This window comes from Macrobrachium rosenbergii, chromosome 5, assembly GCF_040412425.1.
Source record: "Macrobrachium rosenbergii isolate ZJJX-2024 chromosome 5, ASM4041242v1, whole genome shotgun sequence".
In the NCBI taxonomy this organism is placed as follows: Eukaryota; Metazoa; Arthropoda; class Malacostraca; order Decapoda; family Palaemonidae; genus Macrobrachium; species Macrobrachium rosenbergii.
In genome coordinates, this window is record NC_089745.1 from 70,938,598 (window position 1) to 70,961,689 (window position 23,092).

Here is a 23,092-nt window from a genome sequence, read left to right on the forward strand (position 1 = left end):
GATTCAATGAGTTCAGACAAATTCCAGCTAACTGTAAAGTCAACATGACTTTGGTGACTGGGTGGGTGCACGCAGGTAATGGTGTCCAGAGCTTCTGTCTCATCTGGTAGACTACCTAAGATCTTTCCCACCAAGGAGGGATATTCTCATTCAGCCTGGATGCATGAGGTTTTACCAAAACCACCTCATGCTTCAGCTGACTTTGGGGAGACACTTGATTGTCTCTTGTGAGCTAGGGGTTTTGCCAAGGAGTGCAGAAGATCCATCATTAATTCCAGAAGGCAGTTGACCATTGCTCTGTACCAGAGATAGTGGCCAGTCTTTAGAGCTTGATGCTTTTCCAGGGGGATTTCCAGCAACCCGAACCTCCATAACCTAAAGGTTGTAGGTTCCTGCTATTAAAGGATTGTTCCATGTTGGCATCAGTATTAAGACATTGCTGTATATCAAGGAAGCCTTCCAATCCTTAAATTGAGATTCCTAAAACTCCAGTTTAACCAATATGCAGGGACTTTGGCCTTCTCCTGCAGTGTGGGCTTTACTTTCCAAGGAACAATCCTTTCCTTTTTGCCTTTCTTCAGGGCAAAGAATGAATATTAAGTCTTGGGGTCTTTCTCATGTTTTTTGTTGCCAGATGGGGAAAATTCCTCCATATGTCCAGTGACAGTGCTGGCTCTTTATGGGCTAAGGACTAGGGACCTGAGGCACAATATTTTAAACCAGATCAACATATGTCCAAAAATGCCTTGGCCTTTCTTGATACTTGTAAAGGTAAATTTCATGTGGTGAGAGCAATAACAGCTACTTTCAATTTCCTTAAAAAACCTCTCAAGTGTTGTCAATGTGGCCCAAGGGAAATGTAACTCCTAATTTGTTTTGCACTATGTGCAAATTGTAGAGATTTTGGTTCAAATCATGCAGGGCACTTTCGCCCCTCATCACAGCAGGGGAACTCATGTCCTGAACGATTAGGATAGTTATATTCTAGCCTCTCTTATTTAATTAGGAAATTGAGTTTTGAGATAGGCGATAGCCCTCATTCATTTAGAATCTTTGCTCTGCTAGCCTAGACACAAGGAATTTTGTCCCACTTTCACCAGCTTCATTTAGAGGTCCATACAGCCCAATGAATTATTCATGTCATGGCAACAGTACCAGCAGATGGATTCAAAAATCATTGGGTAAGAAGTGTCTTATTCCAAGTGGAATTTTATTGTTTTCTTGGGGTTTATATTTTTTTCCTCGCACCTGTTTTCCCCACCACCTTTCGTTCAAAGTGTAAATCAGCTGTCATAATAGAGAGGTAAGATTAATTTCAAAAATAAAAATTATTATTATAAAATTTATTTTTTTAATACTTGAATCTCTATTATGTATTAAGCCCCCCCACATCTCCCCATTCATGTGGACAGAGAAAAAACTGAATGGAAAACAATATATGCTCAAACCACCCAAAAGGCATGGGTCATTGGATGGCTGAAACTAAACCCTCCCAGTCTTTTTTTTTTTTTTTTTTTTTTTTTTTTTTTTTTTTTCTAAACCCAAACATTGTTAGTTTTGATGAGGCACAAGTGTATAATTTCTGTCAGATGGAAAAGGATCATAAGGAAATGTCTTGTCAATATGGTTTTTCAATGAAATCTGGAAAAAGGAGCACCTCATGGATGTCAGTTGCTGGCACTGGGATAGGATAACCTGTGTAGTAAGCTATTTTGTTAGGCAGACTATGTGGGCCAAGTCTTAGTGAATCTGAGGGGCTGTTCAGTGACTCTTAGGGGCTGTTCAGGGCTATGGAAGATCAAAGTTATGGAAAAAGGCTTGTGAAGGCATACTTTTACAAGACAGAAATAATTAAATAGAGACCAGAGCTTTGGGAAAGGGCATTTGATAAAGGAAGAGTGCAGGATTGCAAAATCTGCAGGAAAGCTTCTCTTTCCTAAGGTAGGCTCCTCCAATCCTGAAGGTGGAGAATCTAAATTTTGATAGATTATGTTGATATAGGTCGGCGAAGGAAACTGACCCAGTTGGAGTTGCTTTGAAAGATTTGTTGAAAGCAAAAGTGCTCCTCCTAACAGTTAAGTTGGTATTTCCTAGGGATGATGAGTTCCTCTTATAATGTTTGGTAGTCAGTTAGTCCAATATAGATCTCAGGACACTGACTGAAGGAATGTCGTGAACTTAAAATTATTGTAAGGTTAACTAGATGAGATAGTGCAATGATAGAATGGCCAAGCCAGAGATTGCATAGAGGTCTAGTAAGAATTTTTTAAATTTCCATATGTCTGTAGTTGACCAAATGCTGTGTGTTTAGTCAAGGTGGGTTCTATTGTTGGTGTAAAATAGGAAACCACAACTGAGGAAGCTGATGATAGTGTCTTGTTGAATCTAAAATTTAGCACTTGGATTAGCAACAGATTCAGTAGGGTGGAGTTTGGGATTTATAGCTCTATTACTAGGTTTCTGAAGGAACTCAAGTGAGTCAAAAAGGTAAGAGAAATAAGATCTCATGTACAGTGTGTAGACCTAAGAAGGCTATTTCAGTTAGACTACTTTAGACATTTCCAAAATGTCAACTGTAAGAGAGAGAGAGAGAGAGAGAGAGAGAGAGAGAGAGAGAGAGAGAGAGAGATGCTCAGCAAAACTAAGGACTTGACTCTTTTGATTTGGTAGTATCACTGGAAGTAGAAAGAGAAAACATGGGCTTTTTACAAAGGACCAGACACATTGCAATTTGCAGGAGGCAGGAGAAACTTTCATGAGTTTGGTCTACAAGAAATGTGTTAGAATCAATACTTAAAAGAACCAAGGCAACTAGATCACACTTTTTCGATGAGCATAACAAATGTCTGCTGTTGTAAAAATGATTCTTTGTCATGAGTATGGATCTGGTCAGTAGAAAAGATGGCAGCACAGTTAGTAGCATGGTCAGTAGGACAGTATATAAAGTAATCAGTGCTCCGGTGTGCTAGCCTTATGCAGTAGGAAGTCTTGATGTTCTGAGTGTCTGCCTTTCATGGTAGGGGACTATTCTATCTTCAGTGGAGTGTTGTGAGGAATGGGAGATTTTTTTTATGTTGGAATCTGTAACTTTTCTACACTTCTACACAACCAGATCTCAGATGATAAAGTAGTTTGGAGGTTTGAGTGTGACTAAAGTTCACTCAGTTGTTGTGAAAGCAAGACTTAAGGAAAGGTGGCGATAAGAGTTGGTTGAGTCTTAAGTGTTAAGTGTTATTAGGAGGAATACAATGAGATGTAATACCACTTGAGTTTATGAGAGAACGTAGCCAAAGGGAAGTGGTTGGAGATACGATATTAGCCAAGGTACAGGAGGAGGGAAAGTTTGATTCAAGCAAAGAGGTTGGGAGCATCAGCAGAAGATTGTTGAGTAGAGTGAGAGAGAATAAGTAAAAAATCATGTCTCTCAAGGCTTCAAAATGAGAAAGAATAAACACAAAGTCATGCCTCTTAGCAGGTTGTGGTTTAGAATGGTCAAAACACACCCTTGGAAGCTCTAATTTCCTGATTTCCCTTACTTCAAAAACTGATCTGTCAGTGGATTTTGACTCGGTGAGGAAAAGACAGTGTAAATTTTTTGCCACCAATGCTTGAGCGTTTTTACACTTGAAATATGGCATTATATACAAAGCCCATGTGTGACTATTACTTGTATATAAAAAATAAAGTAGAATGCTTAGTCATTTTTGGGAAATAGAGCATAACTTTTTATATCTACAGAGACTCAGCCCAAGTGGAAAAACAGAAGGGGATGTTATCTGGGAATTGGGTGGCTTATTTTTATTTAATTTTGAAGAGATGTCAAAGATGCCAAGCTCAAGCTCCTGCTTGGCAGTGGTTATGCACAGAACCGATAAAATAATACAAATGAAAAACTTGTCACAATAATTCAGACTTAAAGAGTAATAGAAGGAATAGAGATGCAAAGCAACAAAAAAAAGTATAGTAGGAAGGATGAAAAATGTAAGTGTTGTACTGTACTGTAACATGAAAAAAATAGCAAAAGAGAGGAGTGTGGAAATGTGTTGTTATTCCTAGCTGAAGCTGTATACGAAATAGGTTGTGTGCAAGATGAAGGTCTTTTTCCCTCACTTTAGAAACTTATCATTCAATAACGAAACAAGACGAGTATTTTAGTTTTGGAAAATGCTTAATCAGTTGCCCATTTATGTGTCAAGGGATAAGCTACAGTAAGGCAGAATTTTGCACTTTGTATGAATGTAACATTTGATGGGTGCAAAGCCCATTCTTGTTTTGCTAAGAATGCAAAATTATATGAAATCCTACAGTGATATCTGACAAACCTTAAACATTGTTTTAGACTTCTATTCATCATTCCACAACAATTCAGTCCATACTGTACACCCTCCAGAAGAGTAATAAAAGGACATGGCTGCCCATGTGATTATAAGAATTCTTCATTCTTCATCTATAGAAATAGCACCAATATTTTCAGGACTAATGGACTTTGTTCTGTGGTAGTCATATACAGTACAAAACAAAAATGTAATACACATTTTGTCATTACAGTGTGATTTTTACTACTTATATTGGTCATGGGATTTTTTAAAAGTCTTTCTGTTTGATGTTTATTGTTCTTAAGGGTTTGTCAAATTGTTTTAAAGTAACATTTGCCCTTGATTTAGTATTCTAAGTAACGCTACTACACAATTACCATAGTATTAGTTTGAGAATAAAATATTTTATATGAAATTTACACAGAAAAGTAAGTTACACAGTGTCATTTTTAAAGTTGTAAGAGCCCATATTGTGTGATAAGGAAAGATACTTCGACAACTAATAAGTAGGTGTATTTTTCTCTTTTATTAAGAAGTTTTGCAGTATCAGTGGCTGAAAAGCATATTTGATATTAGAGAGTAAACTTCTCAAGATGCAAAGTAGTATATAGAAGCATGCAGCTCAACTTTTTAGTGCTCTAGTTAAGAAAAATTTGTCACTGTCTCCCAGGCAGAATTGATTTTATTGTAGGATATTACAAATAAAGATCACATGCGAAAATGAGCCTTAAGCTATACTGTAGTGCATTATGGGTAAGGTTACTGTGTCAAGAGTTTTGACCTGATTTCAAGATATTGCTTTTGAAAATCAGCTGTCAGTAACTCTACATTACATTTGTATTTTCAATGCAGAAGTGATGAAATATTTTATTTTATTTCAGCATGTCAGGGCACTTAGGGTTTCATGTGATGAAACAGATTACCATTGTATTATCCATGAAATCTTAGAAAATGACTCCATTATGCATGATTTATGAATTAAAGCTACAAATTATTCTTTTTTGCTTAAGAACTCTGTAAAGTTTTGTATTACAGTATATTTCATGTAACTTAACTACAGTTTTTCCAGTTTATACCACTACATCTTATTTATGCACTTTTCACATCTGCCGTATCCCATACAATTTACTGTATTCCAGAAAGCCAAACCATTATCACAACACTAAGTTGTTGGTGGATACATAAACTGCCATATTCCAATTAATTTAATATATATGGTAAACTTCTCCATTGCCAGTGACATTTTACAACACACCCACCTTTTTTCACCATTGAGCAATAGAGAATTCATGACTGTAGATATAGGATCCTTTTCTAGATGAAAGAGCTTTGAACCTCATTTGTTCATATGCTGAAGAAACCTGGATCTTAACATTAGGATAAATCTTCTGGTGCCAGCGGGAAACCGAGAAAACTGAATATGTCACCGGGTTGGAGATTAGGTCGCTGTCCGCTTCCTACCTCAACCCCGTGACTTGATACCAGATGCCATCAATTCCTTGCATAAACAATTCCTTTTTTTTTTTTTTTTTTTTTTTTTTACCGGTTTCTAGCTGGCACCAGAAGATTTATCCTAATGTTAAGACTGCAGGTTTGTTAGCTATGAAAAATACAAATTAATTTAAAATTTTGTAACTTTTCCCGAAGAAATTAGAATAGTCTGAGCTTTTCAAGTTGATGCTCATTGACTGGAACATGTTTAAATTTATTTGTAGTTCTGTATGGTACTAGCTTCTTATAGAATACATAACTTATTATGCAGTAATGTTTAACCTTAATCATGCTACATTTGAACATCTTTTAAATAGAAAACTATATACAGCACATAAGATTAAGTGAACAGGTTGGTTGTGAACAGGATCCCATCACAGTTTACTTCTTTGATAATAAATGGTTGGTAGGCTTTTATGCATGCTTTATGCAGTTTAAACCAAGGAGAAAAATCTTGAATGAATCAACTTACGCTTATATGTAAGAAAAATTATTTGTGCTAGATCCTGTGACTGATCCACAGAATTTTTTTTACATTTCATGCATTTTTTTATTTGTACAATAGTTAACATAACTAACATTAAATTCAGCATCATTCAAGATTTTTAAAAATATTTGCAACTGCTTGTAATCTTGGTGAGCTTAGCATGGACTCTTGTCTTGTTACTGCAGTTCGCCCAAATACCTGGTTGACTTCAGTAGTGGGCTATTCGCTCGCTCCCCCTCTGATTCCACAAGCTCCCTGCGGGATGTATCGGAGCTGGACACTCCCCCAGGTTCCTTTGATGGGTACCGTTTAGGCCAGTCTGTATTTTACCGCAAACAGTCCAGCCTGTGTAGTGAGAAGGAAGAGAGGAAAGGCATACCCATTTTTCAACCTGGGTAAGCGAGGAATGAAGGGCTGATTGGGCACATTGTTTTTCATCATGAATTGTTTCGTATTTGAAATTGTACTTGTATTATTAGTACTACCTGTTGCATGCTGGTGCTCTGTCCTTCTCATGTATATTCCTCATGATCATTACTTAACTTCAGAAATGCTTCTACAGATGTGTTATTTTGTATATATATGTTTACCTTTTTGTTTTTTTTAATGGGTACACATTCCCCACAATGGATCTTGTTTTTTAATATTAAACAGTATGTCAAATACTTGAGTTGCTTTATCTTTGAAATAGACTAAGTTAATAACTTAAGGAAAACGGGATGATTTACGCTTTAGGCGAGTTTTTCATGGTTGTTGGTGGGAGGGGGGGGGCCGGTTGGCGTTAACATACTGTCAAGACTGCTATTTTTTTTCCATTCGAAGCTCATAGTCCCACACTAGTGCAATTTTACTGGTTCTTGAATTTCTGAGAGATGCTTATTAACTTAATTTGCATTAGGTATAAAGCTTATGTTTGCTTGGTATCGTGAGCAGTATTATGTATTATTGAGTTGCCTAAGTTATTAGGTATTAAATTAATTTTGGATTGATCAGCACTTTTTGACTTTGAGCAAAGAGAGCAGTGACCATTGAATAAGTCATGGATAAGCACTGTAGTTGTAACCTCTTTGTCTCTCTCTCATTGCATCTGATTAACTTTTTGTTAAATTAATATACTTATATATTACTTTTGAGGGAAATATCTGTGATCATGGAAAAGTTGATATTCTTCATTGCGTTGAACAGGAGCTTTAAAGGAAGCTAGTAAACAACGATCTGTGCTGTCTGTCAGTAAGCAAAGTGATAGTGATTTTCTATGAGAGTATTCTTTGCGGTATGGTGCTACTGTACACTTTTTAATTTGCTCATGAAAGGCATTTAGTTTGCAACAAAGTTTGCCCTATGTTAGCAGAGTGCTAGATTTGGGCATAGCTGCTGAAATAAAGTGAAGTCACTTTATGTAAATGGAACATTGTATTGGTTGTTGACAAATCTACCTCTTGAGGAAAAGTAGGTAAAAGTTCAGAAGACAATAGGTTACTTACTATGGGATGCAGAGCTTGATGCTTTAAGAACAAGTGAGGAAGTTGTGCAGCATACAAACAAGATGCTTTCAGAAGCATGACCAGTAGTGATCAGAGTGGCAGCCTTTAGGGAGAATTTAAGTCCTGACTGAAAGGGCTGATTCACCGTTACGTTAGGGCTGGTATTTGTTATTGCTGCCACCTTCCAGGTATGGGAATGGCACTTAATAGAGGAACGGATAAGTCTCAAGTAAGGATCTGGTTTGACAAGATAACACCGAGTTTTGCAAATGCAAACGTAATTAGTTCCATGATGTGACCTCTAAATGCCAAGCTACTGTGTATTTTTTAACCCAAACTTCTGGTAGATTTGAGGTGTTAAGTTCCAAAATTCTTAAATATCTTTGTGAAGTTTGAAGTAGCATTAGATCAAGTGATGGAAAGCATAGTAGGCTCGGAAGCACTGAAACCAAACTAGTAACCAGAGGCATCCAAACCAACCAGGCATCATCGTACATGAAATGAGAATAAGATACAGTCAGTTCCTGCTTACCGCCAGCATCAGTTAACGGTGCTTCAGTTTTATGACGCTTGGCTAACAATGTTGTTAACCAGATTTTTGGTGCCAGTGAGTAATTTTCAGCACTGGTAAGTGGTTTATTGGCGTTGGTGAGTGATTTTCAGCACTGGTAAGTGGTTTATTGGCATTGGTGAATGATTTTCAGCACTGATAAGTGGTTTATCAGCGCTGTTAAGCAGTTTACAGTGTCATAAACGTCATTTATTACTATAATTATTGTGATGTTCCGGTTAACAATGATTTTCAGTTATCAGTGCTCGGCCAAGAATGGAACTGCCGCCGTTAACCAGGGACTGCCTGTAATCTGAAAATTGCCAGATTACAGAAATGCAGGTTTTGCAGTGTTAAATCAACATATGAATGTATACAACAAAGTTCATTCACCAAAAGGTTAGGAACAGGATAGGTAATGGAGGAACATTATCCTGAACAGAAATATGGAACAGTACACTAGTTAGTGAATTAATTTTATTCAGCTTTACAGAGAAAAGCAAAATTGCAAGTAAAGAGCATAATTAAAATGTCATCACAGCAGACTTATTTAGAAACTTTTGAATCTGCCTAGAGCTTTGATAGAAGAATTCTGAAAATAGATATTAAAATAGGGATGATTGTGACAACATAAGTTGCTTTTTTGTTAGGATCTCTGGATTAGAAGATACTTGAGTTGTTATTCTAGGTTATCACCTTGGGACTAGGAGGAAGGTTATGTTCTTCTAAGGTGCTATGGAATGTAACTAGGGATTCAATGGAGAATGTGCAAAAATAAAAGTGATAACCACTATGGTAAAGGGACCTTTAAGTTAATTGATCTGGGTTTACTGCATTTTATTAGTAAGGAAAAATTAAAGAATATTGATTTGGAGCTCTTGTATTGATTTTTTTAAAATTATCGCTTCCAAACTACTAAGATTTGACAGTTATATAGAGCTTTTCCATCGCAGTCAATCTGGAAAGTGTTCCAGCATTTAGTAAAGTGTACGTTGAAGTTCCAATAATTTTTACTCAACTTGAGGATGCTTAAATTTCAAGGACAGGTAGAAAGAAATCAGGTTTTTGGAAGCCAGTGCAGTTATAATTATTAGGCATTATTGGGATAGTAGCAACATAAAGGAACATTGAAATCATAGGCAAACAAATTTCAAGTCTTGTGACAAGAAGAGGTTGTGAAAGAAAGTATCAGTATGTTAAAGCATATGATGGATGTTTGTTTGATTTCTGTAATACTGTATAGGGTTATCTGTTTTCTGTAACTTTTTTCATGCTTTATTATTTATGATCAGGTACAGGCAGTCCCTGGTTATCGGCGGGGTTCTGTTCCCGACGGTGTGACGACAACCAAAAATCAGCACTAACTGAAAATCGGCGATAATAGCACTGATCCCTGGTTAGCGGCACTGATAACGCGTGATCAGCACCGCCAGATAACCGGTGATCAGCGCCGATAACCAGTTATCAGCGCTGATAACTGGTTATCAGTGCCGATAACCAGTTATCAGCGACAAAAATCTGGTTATCATCGTCGCTAGACAAGCGCCGTAAAACCGGATCGCCGGTAACCAAGGCTGCTGATAACCGGGGACTGCCTGTAATGACAGGCATGATTAAGGAAATCTCATGTAAAACTCTCCAACTCTCCATGTAGCCTCCTTTCTCTGCTTAGAGTTTCTTATGTTCATGAGTATAAAAAAAGATCTCTAGATTGACTAAAAGGGCTTCAGCAAGCCATTTACTTGAGAATAGAATATGAACTGTTATTACAAATGCTTCTCCCATTTGTCATCCTCTCATCATCTTAGGATGATTCCATTTGGAGGGGGACTGGAGATATAAATTGATTCATTGGAAGGTTGAGGGAATTCACTTTTCTTCTCTTGAGATTAGAAAGGCATCTGTAACTCCAGACAGACAGATCTTTAATGGATCCTGGATACTTAAACCTAAAAGGCTAGATTCAATAACTTAAACTTAAGTGTCCAAGTTGTGGACACCACCAGACAGAAATTGCAAAAGCACGATGGCTGAGCTTGATGAAGCCTCCTCTGGCAATTTTAAATGGGATCTGTGGTGTATTCAATCTGAAGAGACATCTGAAACCAAGGAAAGAAGTTGAGTCTGAGACTGACTTGGCAGAGACAGAAAACTCATTCCTGTTCAATGAAATAATTCAAGAAGAGTTTACTATGGAGTTTAAGGTGGGTTTTTTTCTGAAGAGGAAATTAATCCAGACCTTGCAAAGCATACTATTAAACACAATTACAGTACAGGTACTTTTGTGATGTTTTTCAGACAACCTCTAAAAGAAAATGAAAATGGTGGTTATCAACATGATTGTCCTATGACTGGTAATCACTGTTTGGCAAATATAAATTTACAGTTTTTATCATTAGCTCCTACATTAACCACACTTCCACAAATTCCATCAGCCTGGAAATACCGTACCTTCTAACCTGGAGGCTATATAGCTCAGACTTTCTCTAGGCCATGTAGTTCTAGTTTCAACCTCTATCAGGCAAATTGGAACCTTGCCTCATTCAAGATTAGAGCCCCTGAAGTCTTTCCTCCTCTGTGGCCTTTTAAGTACAATTGGGAAGACACCTGATGGCGAGATATTTACATGATACTCATAAGACACTGGGTTTGTATTCTTTGTAGCCAGTCATCGTGTTTGGGCATATACTTTCAGTTGGAATGGATTAAATCACTCATCTTCATAATTCATTCCTTGTATATCTGGAACTTTGGAAGGATGTATTACCTTGTGTATCTGCTTTTATGCCTCTTGTCTTCTTTGGGTTCTTCCACTCCAAACCCATCTTCAGGGTATTCAACTGATCTTGTCAACATTCCATCATTTCCTTGGACTGGACTTAGGCTGCTACATCTTTTTTCCATGGCCCATCTGCTGTGTCCTGCCTCCTGTATGGTATTTTAGGTTATTTTATGATTATTGGGGTGTATCAAAAAACTGTTTTTACAACAGAATTAGTTTTTGTGCAAAGCTTAACTTCCACAGATAGCTGTCTTGTCATTTCCGACACTGCAAAGGATTCTTGAACTGCATAGATGTTCCTAAAGTTCTTTGGTGAAACCGAGTTGGTGATGTCAGCACCTTGAGGAGGTGGTTCTTTGGGTGATCCTAAAACCCTGGGGATGGTAATGTTCATAGTTTGTAAGGAATCTTGCTAAGCTTCATTTGGGCCTTTATATTAAGCTTTTGTAGCCGACCTAATGCTGAAGATGGTCTTTCTTATGGTTTTTGCAACTTTGAGGCTAGTCTGTGGCCTGCACACAATGAAGTAAGGTTAAGTATACAGATGCTTGGAAGTTGCTCTGTCCATTGCAGCCAGCTTTGTACTGGAGACCAAGTAACTGTTCCCTTCTGCCTTAGTCTTTTATCTCATGGATGCAAGACAGGGTACTTAAATTTGTACTTGGGTCTTGTGATAGCATGGGAACAGTTGGTCCCTGCTTCAAGTGAGTTTCAAGCTTTGTAGATTCTTCATCATCTTAACCACCTTTCATTTATCCAATGTGGTCATTTCTATGACAGACTGTGTATCACATAATAAGTGATGTCCTCTGCTACATTAGCCCTTCCCAAGAGTAACCAATGACAGTAGGGGGCTCCTAAGCCATAGCATTCCTTGATATGTCTGAAGCAGGTGGAGTTGGTGCCTCAGTAGTATTTAAAATCAAGCCTCTTAGTTATTGCTCTGTGCCAGGGTTTTTCTTACTGACACAGTTCCTTGTTAGTCTTTTAGGGGCATGGTCTTTGATGCTTAAGGATAAATCCCAAGGCATCCATTGGGATTTTTAGTTGCTCATTTCATCCCACTAGAATTAAGATTTGGACCAATTGTAGGTAATGAAACTAATATGCATTTTAAAAGCAAACTGCCTTTTTACTACCCAACCATTAATAGTGATGCGAGTTCTTACCTCCCACCCTCACTAATTTCTAGCCTCTCAAGGATCAGAGGTCACAGATAATGAGACTTGCAGATTACCGTGACTAGGATCTGACCACTCGTGCACAGTATGTACTATCAGCTATCAGATACTTGCCTATTTTTTTTTTGACAAAGAACAAGTATTTGGGAGAAATCTTTGGTACAAAAAGGCTTGTTATAAGCAATGGAATTGTATTGAAACAATTTTTGAAATAATTATATAATGCTCTATTATTTCAAATGTGACTAGATTCTCTGTAACATGAGCATGGTTTATGATGGCTTCTTCCTTGCCTATCAGCCATTTGTCATTGTGAATACTCTGAGTTTTAAATTATTTCTCTCTGTTATGCCTGATTAGGGAAATTCTGATCATAGTTCAGTGCCCTCAAGATCACTTCCCTTTCTAATGTCCCATCGAATTCTTCTGAATATTTGCTGAGTACACTGCTTCAAACTAGTGTTGAAGGACAGTTTTAATTTCTGCCATTGTGGTTTCTTGTTGGCCTTATCTGTTCTTGTTTGGAATTTTTTCATGTTTAATGTTTCTTCCATTTTTGGTGAGATGAAATAAAGTTTTCCAATAAACAGCTTTTCCCAGCATTTCCTCAAGGCTCTAGAGGTAATCTAAGAAGTAATTTTTCCTCATTTATTGAGCTGAATGAGTGTCCTAAAGTAACCCCAAGTGGCACGACTCTCATTGTATCTCTGCTTATTTTTATCATAGGCTAGATAAAAAAATTAAACTGCCATTCCTTTGTAGCTTTTTTAAAATGGTCTAATGGTAATTATATAAAGGTGATATAATTGTGTTCATCAAAGAGATTGGGAAGGGGCAAAGAGATCAAAAGGATCCCATTAGGTAAGTACAGGCTTCCCTAAAGTTTAATATGAGATTTCACAACAATGTTTGGTTGACATCTGTCCTTTGAAATTAATTCTTGATACCTCATTTTGCTACCACGATGACTCTTGTTTTGGAATTCTGCAAGAATAAGTGAATACTTATAATTATAGAGACATAAAAAGCCTTTTGGAATGTTCCAGTATAAACAAATAATGTAAACAGTATACAGTATTATAAATTCAAACACAGAAGAGAAAGCCGAATGGCAGGACAGAGAAAGGAACGCACGTCTCATTGAGACTGCAGCCAAAAGTAAAACTGCATAGAACTGAATGTATACCGACTGGGTGGGCAGTGCTTCTGCCTCTACCATTGGTAACTGTTACCATAACCAACCTTGCAAAAGAGTAATGGCCAGACTTCCAGCTCGCTGAAAGTTAATCCCATATGTCAAGACCGGGGATTTGTATTCTTGTAGGAACAATTGAATGTTGTAACGATGAAAGGGTATTAACAGAATCACTGTGGCTATGTATCATCTTTGTTAGAATAACATGGATTCTGAATGTTGAGATTTGTTGAAAAGGACATGAATTTAGAAGTTTGCTGAAGTAATTCTCATCATTAAAGGGAGAGATGATCCTATGTTACCAGGAAGGCTTTCATGACTGTTCTTTTAGCTTTCATGAAAAAGGGGTGATTGGAGTTTGTCAGTATGATGTGAACAGATCAGCTTGAGGAGCTAGGCCTTTTAAGTGGCTGGGTCCCCAGACCACAAAGGAAAATGGACAAGTTATATGAATAGAGACTGGCATTATGAAATTGACTGTAAGACTGAAATTCTCATGAGAGATAGGGTCTGTTATTTTGGTTTACTTTTGATGTGGAGTGCCAGTCTCAAGTGAAGCATCATTTGGCTGTGAAGGGTATGACTTGGTCATCCTCTGCCCTGACTGGTGAATTGTACTATCTCAAATAACTGATTTGGTAAGGATGTCAGAGATATGTTTTTGTAAAGGAGTATGGCAAGGATCAGAAATATGGTTTGGTAACGGAAGTAGTATGTAGCTATAAGACAGAAAAGAAAGGCACAGTTGGGTTTGTGGGCTTTGGGAAACATGATGGGAAAGAGAGAATGAGGTTATCAGAGATCATAATAGTGGCTGATTTAAATATTTACTCATCTTCAGAGGCACACAAGTGACTTCTACTTTTGAAGGAAAACATAGGAAAATGGCATGACCATGTGTTACCTGAATGGCTTGTCAATTTTTGTGGTTACATCATCTGAATAGGTATAAGGTGACTCAAGTACATGACAGAGGGGGTATCATGTTAAAAGAAATATTTAACCATTTAATTTGGTCATTGTGAAAGGAATAAGGTACCCATATTACTAAAGAAAAAGTTTGGTTATTGGTTTTCTTAACCAGATTTTTTCAGATATTTATTAAGTACATAATGGAACATACCTGTTGCACTATGGATGGCCACTGAGCTTTTTAAATCTGAATTTTTATGACTGCTTAGAAATATAAAGTAATGTGTGCATCTCTTTATTTAAATGATTGTGGGTACTGTGCTGTTATTGCAGGTGAGATTTGACAAATATAAGGACTTAAAGAATACTTTCAAGTGTAAATTTGTTGCTCCTCTAGAAAAGGCTTCAAATGAGTGGTGGTCTTTAAGATGTATTTTTTCTAGTTTTTGTTTAATTTGTCAGTATTTATATCTAATGTTTAAATGTTACTAACAAAGAACCTACATGATTAATTCATGAAATTTCACTATTTTTATATTTTTATTTAGTAAAGTTAGTTGTTTTTAAAGGGGTTGATGGTACCTTTAAGTGCATATCAAAATAATTCATCATTTTCCAGCTAAACTTTCTCATTAGTTCTACCATAGTAATTCATCAGTTCCCCATTTTCAGGCGGCCCTCTTTAGATTTTGCTCGAAGGCCTGGGAACCAGCAACCTCTGTCTGTCTCCTCACAACAAACACCTCCAAGTTCCTTAACACAGCAGACCCCACCACAAGTAATGTCTCATCCAGCTGGCGTGCCTGTTACAGCAAATCAACAGGCACAGAAAAGAGCACAGTACAAAGATGGTCCCAAGTTTGGTCTCAAGAGTATGGTCAGTATGGATGACATGCCTGAGCTCTTCGCATCATTTGACAGTAAGTGTGATATTTTTTTCATTGTTTCAAATGAATGGTGCATACTGAAGCAATAATTTTTGGCAAAGTACCCATCAACATTGTTTCATATATTTTATCATAATTTACTTATGAAAAAGACTTTAATTGCAGTTATTTTTTATGTGAATTGCTCATTATATTTATGATTTTGGCAAAGTCAGTTTTAGAACAATAAGTGTTTATATATTAACCACTGTAAAAGAGAAAGATTAAGAAAGGGGTGACAGGTAAATTATGCCTAAAACAAGAGTTTTTTTGGGTTAAAAATAACCTTGAAAGATAAGCGCAAACAAAGTTTTGTTGCATGTAATTTATAAATAATAGTGTTTCTCTGCAATGTTGGTATATAGGTAATAGCATAATGCAAAGGACCATTAATAATACTGCTCAATTTACATTCAAGTTCATCATGTTTCATTGTATCGTCAGGTCCTAAAATACAAAGCTGAACATTTTTATGGAAAGGACATACAGTATTTGATTTGTAAACATTTTAAGGCATTTTTACCAACCACCAAGTTGGTTGACTGTAAGGGGTTTTCCATAAATTGACTTTGACCCTCATTTTATAAGTAGAGTAAAATAGAGGCCAGTTCATGTAATAGTGATGAATTACCATTTGATAAATGCAGATCTACCAAAAAGTTAGCCAATGGTAAAGCTTTGTCTTACTCTTTACTATTGTACTTTGCTTTTTCGTAGACTTTAATGTACTAGAACCATGTTGATCAGGATATTGAATTATTAAAGCTCTAAAACAAATGCTTTTAATTTTGAAAACTTTGCCATGAGTTCCGAAACAGTGGTTTTTTTGGGATAGTGTGTCGGTCATTGTTAAGACCTTTTAAATCCGGATATGTACTGTACTGAGATTAATTCACATTAAGATATTGCCAAATTCCAAAATAATATCTAATTATCAACCAGTGGATTCCATAAGAGATTCCAGGTGATGGATATGTGACATTTCATCTGGTTGCTGCCCATAAAACCCTGACCATACCTGATCTAAGCCCATTTTGTGGAGTGTGAAGGAGCTGGCCTTGTTTAATTAAGTATAACAGATGGATAGACCACTGCTGGTAAAGGATGGCTAGTTACCTGAGAAAACTTTTAAGATAGTTGAAGTGTGAAAAGATACATTACAATATTTCCTTTATTTGCTTTAGCCCTCAGTAACACTGCAAAGGAAATTCTTTTGTTGTTGTTCACATGTAAATAGTAGACTGTCTTTTTGGTGTGAAATAGTCACAGTCTGTGCAAAAACACTTAAGTTAATTTTTGTTGCATATAAGGACTCATCGGGTTTCACAGCCATAAAACTCCTTGTGCTATACAGACCAGATTACTTCACTTGTTAACTCACCAGGGCTTCTCATATACAGTATCAGAAGTTTTAAAAACCAACACTTGTCAGGTATTTTGACCTTAACAGGTATTTTCATCATACTACAGTACATGGTGTGCTGATGCATATGCAAAACTACAGTAAACTCAACATTTTAGAATGCTAATTTTGTTAGTTCCTTATCATGAGTAAAAAATTTTAGTATATCAAGGAATTATTGCAATGACTGTATTACACTTGTTGTTAGGTAACATTTTGCCTTGACTTTTATGTAGTGCCTGCAGCTTAGTGTTGTACAGGATTGTTAAATATAGGTTGTAAAATTCAATAGAAAATGGAATAAAAATGTGGAAATGAACGTTTGAAAAGTACTCTCCACAAGTAATGGGATTTGTGCAAAGTATTGCAGTAGTACAGTACTCATACAGTTAATTGTAGTACATCTCCAAAACCTGTGTCAGGCTTAATAACTAATATCACCTGACTCACTTTCCAAGAGCACATAAGGTGGCTTGGGGAAGAGAAGATTTGGGGACCCCAGTGTTGAGAATTTGCTTTGGATGGGATGGGATGGGATAATGGTTAGGGCAACAGTGGCAGGAGTTTTCAGGGGTATGGCTGTCTTGTTTCCTTTTCTTGTGAGACTTTAAGTCATGTATATCTGTCTGCGCTTGCATGCTCCAACCTTATGGTTCCTTAAAACACCTGCCCTCTTTTTTTAGGATTGAGTAGAATTCCTACAGCTCTTAATGCTTCATAGAGATTAGGTAGTTCAAGAGGTTATCCATGTGAAACCTTAGCTCTGATGCTTCCTTGAAGGTTTAGGTATCCCATTATCCCCCTCATCCTCTGCCTTTAGCATACATACTGGCAATAAGATGATCATACTGTAAGTGTTGACTTAAGCCAGTCACTGATGTCCTCATTCCTGACAGCAACTTTTCCTGCATATCCCAAGCTTGTTGATATTCAGTACATCATCACACAGGTTGTAGTGTTTCTAGGCCTGCAGACTTAGAGCTGCCCTGGTGTCCGCTAAATCTGGAAAAAGCTCCCCAGCCGGAATATAGTACAAAATTACTCTCCTGTAACAACTCTTAAGGCAGATTTTAATGACCATTTGAGTCGCATCTTCATTTGCCATTGTGGGTAGACAGTACCTCAGCCAGAGGTTGAACGTGGCCTTGAAGTGAAGTGATAAAGCTTAACACAAGGTACCAGGATTTTTAAGGACCAGCTACTAGTAATTTGGTTCTAGAACAAGGCCATGGACATGTAGGCAGTTCTTGAAATGACATAACTTGGTACTGTATCCTTGCATTTCCAACATCACTCTGGGAAAGCTGCAAAGAATGTTTAGCACCTTTTACAGTAAGCTACATAGAAAGTGGTAACACATTCAGGAGATCTTGGCAGTACAGCAATGAGATGAGATCTTGAACTTGCTTATTTTGTCTATCTTACTTCCAGTTTTGTTTGGAGGGGCTTTGTGGAACTGTACATTCTCATGGACATTATACAGTAAACCAGCTATTCCTCCAGATTGGCCTCTTGTATCAGGGTCTTCAATACCAGTAAATAAGTTTTGCTGGTGGCAGTATTTTGACAGTTGCAACACATTTGTTCTTCAGTTCTCATTGCTGACTTTAGCTCAGGGACTCTTATTGGGTAGCCTGTGGACCTTTGGTATTTATACTTACTACATAGAGCAGCATCATTGTTCTTTTGGTTGGATGGATATATTTTCCAGATTATCTTTGATGGATATATTCTCCAGATTATCTTTGAATGGGAGGGTAAGGGCACACCACAGCCACAACTTCTAACCGTACCTTCAAAGTTTTAGACAATTTTTTTTCCAAATCCTGTAAAGTTAAGGCATTAAATGCCTAATTTGCAAAAGCTGGTTAAAACTTTGAGTATGGCACAAGAGTTGTTAAATTTAATAGTAAGTGCAATTACAAATGCTAAAGTACTTAAAAATACAATAATTTAGGTATTCTTAAACATCAGAGAGTGTAGACTAGTTATAAGGCTAAAATATTATGAAGAAAGGCCAAGTTTGGAATTCAAACAGAAGAGAGTGGATGATGATTGAATGCTATACCCAGTCTCCTTTAGAATGCATCTATCATTTATGTCGTGGTGAAAAAGTGATCGTATGGATAAAATTGACTGTGTTGCTTAATGTTATAACTTGGTCAAAAACCGCTAAAAGCCTTACGTAACAATACCACACTCCCTTTGCCGGGTTGATTTTGAGACCTTAGAGGACTCGGTATTTGTTACCTCGTTTCTATAAATTGTTTGCGTAACTTCAAAGTATGAACACAATACAAAGTTTATTAGATCAAATTATATTCACCATTCGCTAAAATGGGATCACGGGATAATTAAATAAAATGGATACTGAAACACACTTACTAAATTTAAACTTAATTTAATAGCTAAAGGTTAAACATATCAAATGGGTAATTATGTAAGAAATAAATTAAAATGAATTACTCAAAAGGGGATTACAAGTCAAAGGCACTCAAACTAAAGTTACAACAGGGTTCAAAGGATAAGGACAGTCGCCCTTTCTAAAGAACACAGTCACAACACAACACCAGATAATAGAAGATCAACTCTCAAAAAAATTAGCCAAGAACCTGCTCGTCCATTCTGCATTCGGGTTTTATTGGGGAAAGGAGACAAATTATACAATTACTGCGAATACAACACTCACTTACAAAGTTCACATTAACATAAAAAACTTAAAGATAATTCTCAAGTTCATTATCAAAAATAAATTAAAAATATAACATTCTGGAATTTCAACATAAGTATTTGATAAATGTAATTAATTAACTGGTGGTGTGTGACAATACAATTTCGGATGATGTCATGCCCATACAGTACACTCAATTATGAACACACATTCTCAAATATAATGTTGGAAAGTGGCAAAGTGACAACCATCAGGCATTACTCATTTCTCTGGTGCAGACATCAGCATCTTTTTTACAAATACACCTCAAACTCCCCTCCGACTCTCCCTTGTAGTTTCTTCATTACTTGATGCAAAAATTATTTAAGCAGTATCTTAGAAAATCAAACAAAATAATTTAAGTGTCGTTCTTGAATAGATGTGGTTCCTTTACCCTTATCATCATGACATGCAATAGAAACGTACATATTTCCATAAAAGCCATAAACATGCAGATACATTTGGATTTTATATTAATAACAAATATAAAAAACATAGTTCTCGTCTGTCAGTTACATGACAGAAGGCAATTCACAATAAAAAAGGAAATCAGTAATTTTCTTATGACAGCAGACAATATTACTAACTCTACAGTAAGAAACATATCATATGGAAATATGTTATTACACAATGATATAAAAAGATTGTTGTGCGGGGAATTTCCCACATATATAGTCTCGTAGGTTTTTAAAAATAAAATATGTACGGCTTTAATTTGATTGAAGTTAGTTATGGATTGGAGGTTGTATGTTTTCCTGTTTAGAATCTGGATAACCTTAGGCTTTGTTAACAGCACATTAGTGGATGCTGTGAAGTTCCTCAGAAATTAGGTCACTCAGGCAACTGAATTCCCTAACTAGACATGCAGTCAGAAATGAAAAATTTTCTTTTAAAACAAGAGATTCCATTCTCAAATGGTCTGAATATTCTCCTTCAGAGTAAATGCTTTTATTGATTAGCAAGTTATATATACAGTAATGAGAATACATCTTGAGTTTGTCAGAGGTTTTCATCTTGATTAATTACATGATATGTTAATTTCAATGTGTATTTAAGATTAACTAGTGAAGATTTATTGATAGGAGGTGCCTTTTAATGACATGCCTCGCCTCACGCCATAAAAAAATATCCCTCTACTGTATTTAGTGGTTGCTCGAAGTGTAATACTAATATTGAAGTTGAAATAATTTTTCTGGTTATTAAATGCATTTGTTGTTTACATAGCTATTCTTTAATTTTTGCTGCCAAGCTTCATTATTCTCAAAGAATTTTTAATCAGTAACAAGAAGTTTTTGTTATTCATAATGATTTCTTAAGTGCACTCCAAGCTTTGCATTTTTAGTTTATGCTATTGATATAGATTTAGATCATTTTTCCCAAATATGGAAGACAGAATGAATTTCTGGTGAGTACCATTTTATAGGAGTAGATCAGGTCATTCACCTTGGCATTTAGCACAGGAATAATTTTTGAGACAGATACTTATATAGTTTTGAAACAGTATATCTCAGTATGTAAGTCAGTGTTTGAGAGGAAGTTTGTGGATCAAGGTATGCTGCTTGAAGATTATTTTCTAACAAAATGAAGATTATTTTCTTCATAGAATTTTTCCATTGATCCAGAATAACTAGTAAACCTGTCAGCCATCAGTTCCCTCCCAGGAACTTATTTTAGGACCTGTTGAGATGATACGATAATGTCAAAAGTATCAAAAGGAACCTTTATCATATATGTGATATGAGCACTATAGCCAACCTCTTTAGCTGAAAATAAGAATAGGTAGGAAAAGAAACTAAACATATGGGGCTTCCCAGCTTGGCAAAAAGTGTTGGAGAGCCAAGACCACTAGAAATGAGACATTTCTATTGGCTGATGTGTGAATTTGTTCTTATTCCGAAACTAGTATGACAGGCAGCCTTATTCCTTGTTGTGTGGCCATGGCTTAATGAAACAAGAATAGTAAGGAGAATAATAAAACAGTTTTTGTTCCTATATTAGATGAAAATTGAAACATGGCAAAATTAAAGAAGTTTGACTAGTGAGAAGAGACTGAAGAGAACAAATGAAATTTTAAATTTTAAAAGGGAGAAAGCAGCAGGATGCTCTAAAGAACTGCCAGCTTGCTTGGCAGTTTAAAAGAAAAACTAGTATCTGGTTTATAGGTTCATATCTTTCCATTTACCTTCCCTCAAGTAGGTATGGAGAGAATGATCTATTTTTATGCCTCAGTTTTCTGCTCCCAAAGTTATCACATCACTGGGGGTGAGCTCTGGCTGTCTGGAAGTATTACAGTTGCTTTTCTTGCGCTATGAATAGTAGTCTGGTTATTTTCTTTTAGGATGTCTTGGTTGTATAATCAGTGAGGCAGCCATTTGTTTTTGAATAAGCTTAACAGGCACATCATGTTGTCCTTGAAGATCACTACTTTGTATGTAGCTATTGCCTTTTTAGTGTTATGAAACTGTATAAGTATTATGCGCTTCCATCTCTTTCCTGAGTAGTTCAAGCTAGGAAGCATAAGGATATTCAGTTCCTTCTATTTTCTGTGCTGACTGTTTCATGTTCAATGTGGCATCTCCAGACAGGAGTTGTCCTCTGCATTGCCCTGTGTTAGTTCAGTGAATGCCACAGAAGCTGTTTGTCAGGAAGCCAATCATGCCAGCAGATGGAGATTTGTGTCTGCTACATCTGCCCTCTTGGTCACCTCCACCTCTGTGTCTCCATTGCTCCTTCAGAGTGGTGCAAGTGACAGTTTGATTCATTGAGGGACTTTGAACCACATAATTTAGATATACATTATGTATATATCATCCAAAATTCAAAACCAGAAATAGTCCCCTAGCATAGTGGGGGTAACTTCCTAACTTTTTTGGTGATATAATGCATGCCCACTTATTCAGATACCTTACCTTTGAGTATTCAGATGCCATATGGCTACTCATGACACTGGCAAAACACAGTATAGATTGGAGTGCCTTTATTTTTTCTTGGATTTTCTTTTATTTCTTTGTTACATTTGCATGAGAGGCTTTTCTAGGTGTTGGGTATTTGTTCTTAAGTATTTCATACCACAAGTGGTTGCTTAGCAATCTTTTCATATTAGTGTTTCAAGAAGTCAAGCTTCACAAAAGCAATGTTTTGAGTGTTTGCAAACATATTTTTTCTGTAAAAGATAGGTTTATTGTCATTTGTTATTGTAAACATGCTTAGATTAAAGGAACATGAGAAGCATAGCATGATAAGTGGCCCTCATATGGGATGAGGCCTTCACGTACAACCTTGAAGAGGAAAGCAGTTTGCCCAGTGGAAGTTGACCCAAAAAAAATGATCTTCAGCAGTTTCTAAATCAAGGGAAAGCTTGTAGGTAAATAAAGTATTACAAACAATGGACATATTGAAGGTAGGCTGTTTCATCAGATTGTCTGTCTTTGCTATTTTATTGAAGTGAAAATCTTTCCAAACTGCTCTGGAACTGTAACCTTCTCAAATTACACCCTGGCTTTGTGTTCCAGATACTCAGAATTTAAGATCCAATATTACTATTGGCCTGTCAGTCCCTCTGCAGACTACTCCTAGATCTGCCTCAGTAAATGTAGTCAGGGCAAGGCTTAAGGTGATCAGGGATATGCTTATGCCCAAGGCATCTTCCTCTAGAA

General features: G+C 36.5%; 1 protein-coding gene across 1 annotated transcript in view; it reads left to right on the top strand.

Moving 5' to 3' along the window:
* mtd (mustard) overlaps positions 1–23,092 on the top strand; it is a 1,060,402-nt gene that overhangs the window by 823,127 nt on the left and 214,183 nt on the right. The window contains exons 13-14 of the mRNA XM_067104583.1: positions 6,480–6,689; positions 15,071–15,318. Of these exons, the coding sequence (XP_066960684.1) occupies positions 6,480–6,689; positions 15,071–15,318 (458 nt within the window). The remainder of the gene's footprint in view (positions 1–6,479; positions 6,690–15,070; positions 15,319–23,092) is intronic.